The sequence below is a fragment of the Saccostrea cucullata genome, unplaced genomic scaffold (assembly GCF_032062105.1).
Source record: "Saccostrea cucullata isolate Sc308-1 unplaced genomic scaffold, CSIRO_AGI_Scuc_v1 ctg17609, whole genome shotgun sequence".
Lineage (NCBI taxonomy): Eukaryota > Metazoa > Mollusca > Bivalvia > Ostreida > Ostreidae > Saccostrea > Saccostrea cuccullata.
In genome coordinates this window covers 3,870-11,124 of record NW_026934062.1, presented here as the reverse complement: position 1 = coordinate 11,124, position 7,255 = coordinate 3,870, and the positions used below count along the sequence as shown (strand labels likewise).

Genomic DNA, 7,255 nt, shown 5'->3' with positions numbered 1-7,255 from the left:
AGTCAATCAAAAAAGATAAAAGTTAGAGGTCATGCCAAAAAGAACAAAGGCAGAAAAAACCAAACTTTTGCACAATTTTGCCCTTGATGCTGTTGACAGATGCACGGCAGAGATAAACCAAGCTCAAGCAGCATATGCCGGAGATGCAGATAAAATGAAAAACAAAATATCTTATGCCAAACATGCAATAGTAAAGTGTTACATGGGGGATCATGCATTATGCAGAAAACACTCTCTAGTGTGCAAAGGCAGAGTTAGTAACAATTGGGTTAGGAAGAGTTCTTATTTAGGTCATGATTTCACAATACCGTCTTCAGTCGAGAACGAGGCAAGGCTCCATGCCTGCATCTCAAAGAGGTTGTGTCCAGCTGTACTGGACAGGACGATCAAAAACAGCAACTCACAAAAGGCCGAAGCTTCAACAGAGAACTCTGCGACGATCCCTACCTCGTAATGTCACTTTCACGAGAAACTTTGCTGGTCGGGCGCACAGTGCTGCTCACTCTTCTAATCACGGTCCGGGCAGCTCCATCAGAGGTCTCTGTGCAGGGGTTGGTGCCCCCATTCCCACTGGTGGCCAGGTTGACCATTCCTAGATAAGATACAACAAGATTATGAGTTAAATAAATCAAATCAGAAGTCTCAGTCCTACAAAACAAAAAGGGTTATTAAACGCAAAAAACTGTACAAACTGTATGAAAAACATCAAGAAGGAAGTCAAATATAAAAAAAATATGATGCTAGTGGAATCTCGAACCCGAGCTCAGAAAAAAAAGTACCCAGAACACAACTATTCTAAATTGAGTGATTAATATCTTAATATTTATCAAATTCTTCTATCAATAAAAAAAATTACTTTAAAAAATGCACTTGGGGTAGTGGGCCTCAGTACAAAAACCCTGGCCTGCACAGTGAATCCGCTCCTGATTAATGGCATGCTGCTCCCGAGTGAGGTGCATCGGGTTGATACACAACTTCTTATGGCAGAGATGGCTGACCTCTAGTCCCCTACCTGGAAACTGAGATGGGGTCCGACGCATCTCTACCATAAGAGCAACCCGATGCACCAGCTCTACCTTCCTACCCTCCTCCGGCCATGTGACCCTCATCACCCCATACCCCTCTCTTGGTCCCCCCTCTCCACAGTACACAATCCCCCTTCCTACCCCCACCCTCTCACTCTTATTTGCTAAATTCAATTTCAGCTTCTAAAAATGTCTCCCATCTTCAAATCATTTGCTATCAACAACTAATTTTGTCTTTAAAGTCACGTGACATTTCAAAAATGGGGTCTCTATACTTACATTTTTACCTATCTCAGAATTAGTCAATTTAGTGATTTTCAAAGACTTAACACTTACCTGTGTACATCTATGGAATTTGAGTTCTGTGACTTCAGTGTCTTGGATACTGTGACCATTTCAATTGATGACACCTTACTGGTACTAGCCGAGTTGAATGTGGTGAATGACTGTCAGACCCGTGTTCATATTTGGATATATTGGTGACTGTAATAAATAAAATGCTTGTTAATTGACATGATTTTGTTTTTAAATGTAAATAAAATGATATTAAGTGCAATCTGTGTTATTTCTTTCATAAGGGTAGATTCTTTCCAGAACATAAGAAAAGTTCCCAAATTTAATGAAAACATAGCAAATAATGCAAAATATGGATATTTCAAAAAGATTTATTAGCCGACTTTTTGGTGATTATGAGAAGTAAATCAATCAGGCCTCTAGTTAAACTAATGATTCTTATCTGGTCCTCCCTGCTGATTAAGTATGTGCAAAAAGTTTCACCACCCCTCTATCTAATGTAACTTGGAGAAATAGCAGGTGCCCCCCCTCTTCTTTGTTTACAATTAACTGAGACAAGAGAAAATCCCTTATTTTGATAACACATTAGAGTTCAGTCTCTGTAGCCTTAAACAGCCCTGTATATTTGCCAAAATACTCAAATTTTAAACTGGAAAAGGAGAACTTAAAGAAATGCCAAAATTCCAAAAAGGTAACAAGTGCGGTTTCAAACCCCAAAATGTGCCTCACAATAAAGGGGGTGGAAAAGTAAGCGAAAGGAAAATTTACCTGCACCGTACAGGAGACTGTCTGAGGACATGCATCAGATGGTGACGGTGACTCCCTCAGCGCTGCGACCCAAGTGCCACCACCTCCTCAGGCCAAGGAAGCCAAACAATGAAAGTGTTCAGGAGGGCCTAAATGAAAATGAATCAGAACAGTAAGTCAAATTTCAAAAAAATTAATCACAATTAATCACTTTTTCTCAAAATATTTTTTTAAAATTAAGTATTATAAAGCTAAATATTACCTAAATACTAAAAAAAAGTCTAAATAAGGGTAGGGTACATATTACACACAATTACATGTAAATACATGTAAATACATCCAGGGTCAAATTTGATACATGCAGTAAAAAGCCTTATCAGTATTTTACAAAAATTTAAAAGTAATAATTGCAAGAGAAAAAAATTTACACAATGTTAAATTTCTCTATGTCTTGTTAGATAGTCTAAGGGAAGTAACTCTAAAATCTATTCACATGCTCTGCACAATGCCAACCTGTTTAAAGCAAATGAAACATTGAATATTTACCTAGGCTGGCTAACCAAAATTCCCATAGACTCCTACATCTAAGAAAAACAGCCGAGATGTGGAATGAGGTCATGCGAGTCCACCGGCATGAGAAACCAGGCTGTGATGGACAACTATCATTGGACCTGGCTACCGAAGAGAGGCGAGGCCTTGGAAGCAGATTGGGCCTCTGCTGCACCACGTGTGGATATGCATCGAGGCGGTATAATCTGTATGAGGAGGTAGAGTCCAAAACCCGGGGTAGAAAAGCTGCCACTGTTAATTATGGGCTTCAGGTGGGCCTAAGTCAAACCCCCATAGGCAATGATGGGATGAGGAAAATTCTTCTTTCTACTAACACTCCCCCTCCTTCTCGTAAGTCCCTGCAAAAAACATCAAATAAAATTATGCCCCTAATAGAGACCCTTAATGAAGCTGACATGAGTAATCGGTGTCGCCAGCTGGTGGATGTCAACACTCTAAGGGGAAGTGACTCCCCACATGCCATCCCCGTACAGTGTGATGGCATGTACAATAACCCCCTGTACTCGGGGGTGGGTGAGACACCCTTCCAGCCGGCGACACAGACAGTGTACTCATTTGCTGAAAATGTCACATCAAAACACCAAATTGTTAAAATGGTTACAAAAAATAAAATCTGTTCCAAACATGGCCACTTACTGGAGGAGGGCACTGCTAACCACCAATGTAGTCCTGGGGTGTGTGGGGCAAACCTACCCATGCAGCATACAATAGGGGATGAGTTTACGTGGGCTCGGGAGGGGATGGCGGAACTCCTCTGCAAAGATGGCCTCGAGGTAAGGGAGGTAACCACTGACCCGGACAGCTCCGCTGGTCGAGCTGCAGATTCCCTCTATAGGGACGGTCTGCTACAAAATAAACCAGTACACTATATTGACACTCGTCACTTGTCTGAGAATATTAGGAAGTCAATCAAAAAAGATCAAAAACTGTTAGAGGTCATGCCAAAAAGAACAAAGGCAGAAAAAACCAAACTTTTGCACAATTTTGCCCTTGATGCTGTTGACAGATGCACGGCAGAGATAAACCAAGCTCAAGCAGCATATGCCGGAGATGCAGATAAAATGAAAAACAAAATATCTTATGCCAAACATGCAATAGTAAAGTGTTACATGGGGGATCATGCATTATGCAGAAAACACTCTCTAGTGTGCAAAGGCAGAGTTAGTAACAATTGGGTTAGGAAGAGTTCTTATTTAGGTCATGATTTCACAATACCGTCTTCAGTCGAGAACGAGGCAAGGCTCCATGCCTGCATCTCAAAGAGGTTGTGTCCAGCTGTACTGGACAGGACGATCAAAAACAGCAACTCACAAAAGGCCGAAAGCTTCAACAGAGAACTCTGCGACGATCCCTACCTCGTAATGTCACTTTCACGAGAAACTTTGCTGGTCGGGCGCACAGTGCTGCTCACTCTTCTAATCACGGTCCGGGCAGCTCCATCAGAGGTCTCTGTGCAGGGGTTGGTGCCCCCATTCCCACTGGTGGCCAGGTTGACCATTCCCTAGATAAGATACAACAAGATTATGAGTTAAATAAATCAAATCAGAAGTCTCAGTCCTACAAAACAAAAAGGGTTATTAAACGCAAAAAACTGTACAAACTGTATGAAAAACACCAAGAGGAAGTCAAATATAAAAAAAATATGATGCTAGTGGAATCTCGAACCCGAGCTCAGAAAAAAAAGTACCCAGAACACAACTATTCTAAATTGAGTGATTAATATCTTAATATTTATCAAATTCTTCTATCAATAAAAAAAATTACTTTAAAAAATGCACTTGGGGTAGTGGGCCTCAGTACAAAAACCCTGGCCTGCACAGTGAATCCGCTCCTGATTAATGGCATGCTGCTCCCGAGTGAGGTGCATCGGGTTGATACACAACTTCTTATGGCAGAGATGGCTGACCTCTAGTCCCCTACCTGGAAACTGAGATGGGGTCCATGCATCTCTACCATAAGAGCAACCCGATGCACCAGCTCTACCTTCCTACCCTCCTCCGGCCATGTGACCCTCATCACCCCATACCCCCTACTATTGGTCCCCCCTCTCCACAGTACACAATCCCCCTCCCCTACCCCCACCCTCTCACTCTTATTTGCTAAATTCAATTTCAGCTTCTCAAAAATGTCTCCCATCTTCAAATCATTTGCTATCAACAACTAATTTTGTCTTTAAAGTCACGTGACATTTCAAAAATGGGGTCTCTATACTTACATTTTTACCTACCTCAGAATTAGTCAATTTAGTGATTTTCAAAGACTTAACACTTACCTGTGTACATCTATGGAATTTGAGCTCTGTGACTTCAGTGTCTTGGATACTCACTACTAAGTCAAAAACGTACTGACATTCCCATTTTTTACTGACAAACTTAGAAAATTACTGACAATGTGCTGTCGTTACTGTAAAACTTAGACAATTACTGACCTTTTTACTGCCGGTACTGATAAACTTAGAAAAGTGCTGACAATCTTAGTCGGTGCTGATAAACTTAGACAATTACTGACCCGTTTACTGTCCCTGCTGAAAAACTTAGACAAGTGCTGACATTTACTGATAATTACTGTCCCTATTGTTCTCGCTCTCGGGGAGGCTGCAGTGGTGTGAAATTGATTTTTTTAAACATACATTATTATTTCATTTATTTATTTTCTTTATATAATTTTTAACTATGTCCAGATGATATCTTTGGGAAAAAAATGCTTCTTTGGTCTATTTATAGAAAATTGATTTGTAGAAAAAGAGAAGGGATAAAGAATTTCAAAACCTTCAAAAAGATAAGCAATTAAAAAAAAAATAAAAATCTTTCTTTAGTAGTTAGATACCAGGTATGAAATTTTACAGAGGTCTTCTCCTTTTCATAATTAAACAATGTTATTACATGACATGCATTTTATAAATATTTTCTTAATTAACGTTGACTCCCTGACTTTCTTTAATATTAAATTAAAGAATTAAACTGTAAGGTTAGATGTGTTTTATTCAATTTTGATTTAATTTATTCAAATTAGTTTGAATAATTTTAATAAACTCATAGCGCGCGGTGAGGCCGTGGGTGCCCCCTTTTGAGGAAAGGCGATTTTTTTTTATAGTTTTTTTATTATGTACAATTTTAAATTATGTGGAGGCCGCCCATATTTGTTTTTGTGCAGTCAAACACACCCAAATCCAAGCATTTGCAAGAAGAAACCAAAATTTAAAGACAGACGGGGGATTTAAATTAAGAAAAGACTTTTTATTTTATTCATTTGGCAGGGGGAGGGGGGCTACGGGCCTGCATTGATCATTGATCCTTTGACATTCATTGATAAAAGTACTGTCCGCATTATTCTTTAGAAATAATGTACATCTTGTAGCTGATTTTCGAATCTGGATTTTCTGGATCCCCACCTGAAAGTGTTATTTTAATCAAAAACATGAAAAACTATGACATTTTATATTTTTCATCTTTTGTCTATGCATACTCCTGAAACGTTTCAAAACTTTGATAGAAATTAATATCAATGTTCTTTTCAATAAAATGTCGGTAGACGTTCACATGGATCTAGTTTCTTTTTGTCTTTTCAAATTAAAACGATGAACGATGAACATGTATTTATTTATTTTATTAAAGTAGAACACACAATTAATACTGTCGTGTTTAAGTTTGTACTCCTTTTTATCTGTTTAGGTACAAAAAATTAATAAATTTAATTAACTTAATAAATCGACGTTTCATAGCTTTGTTCGGTATTTAAACCAGTATCATGATTTTACGGTAACCCTGTGATTTTTATTCGTCCAAAATTATTCAAGTCGTTTAGCTGGTATCCAGCCGAATTACATAATCATTCAACATACAATCGGAAACTCTGTGAAGCACCTGTGTGTAGAAGAAATCGTCTGAGGCGATCCGAGTGTGTACAGAAGCGGGTAAAGAAGACAATAGGTGTCACTGCTGAATTATACAGAAGAACACTCGCCGGTTTTCACTGGAAGTTAGTTACGCAACATTACGCGACAGGTAGACTCTTCTTCAAGACAGTTTGAATTTAAAAAATTCAGCACCAACACATACGTACAAAATTTTTAATATGCAATGTACAATCCTTCAACCTCTTCTTAGATTAAATAATTTTTTTTTTAATATGCCGACGTAAGATAAATTTAACGATTAATGAAAAAGAAGATTGATGTAAAAACCAACCGGGGAAAGGCACAAATTGATTGAAGATTTAAGCAAAAATAAATATATGAGAAGGGGTACATTACATCCAAAGTTTTGTAAAAATTACTGGTTCCTAATATTTTTTGTTAAGTCGTGTTACTGTGTGTGGGGGACAGTTGAGTGAGGAATTTGTTTGATTATCAATCAACTAAAAATAGTTCATAATATATTTCCTTAACTTTTTCTCAGTAATTAAGAATAATTAAAAATCAAACACAATTTATATGCAGCAGTATTATGACAGTAAAAAAATCAGCCGGAGTTTAACTATACATGTATTTTAAACTTTGCCTGGCTCGATACATTGATTTTTTGGAGAGAGAGAGGAGGGGGAGAGAGAGATGAATGGTAACTCGTCATGGAAGATAGTGGGAACCTACAGTTAGCGAATAGTCTTAATCTTTTGAAAAG

The 7,255-nt window shown here is 38.4% G+C and overlaps 1 protein-coding gene across 1 annotated transcript; it reads left to right on the top strand.

The window, feature by feature from the left end:
• Positions 1–2,731: 2,731 nt before the first annotated feature.
• LOC134239870 (uncharacterized) lies at positions 2,732–3,985 on the top strand (the record flags this gene model as incomplete). Its single annotated transcript, XM_062721998.1, has 1 exon — positions 2,732–3,985. A coding segment is annotated over one exon (1,254 nt), but the record flags the coding sequence as incomplete, so codon positions are not given.
• Positions 3,986–7,255: the final 3,270 nt, after the last annotated feature.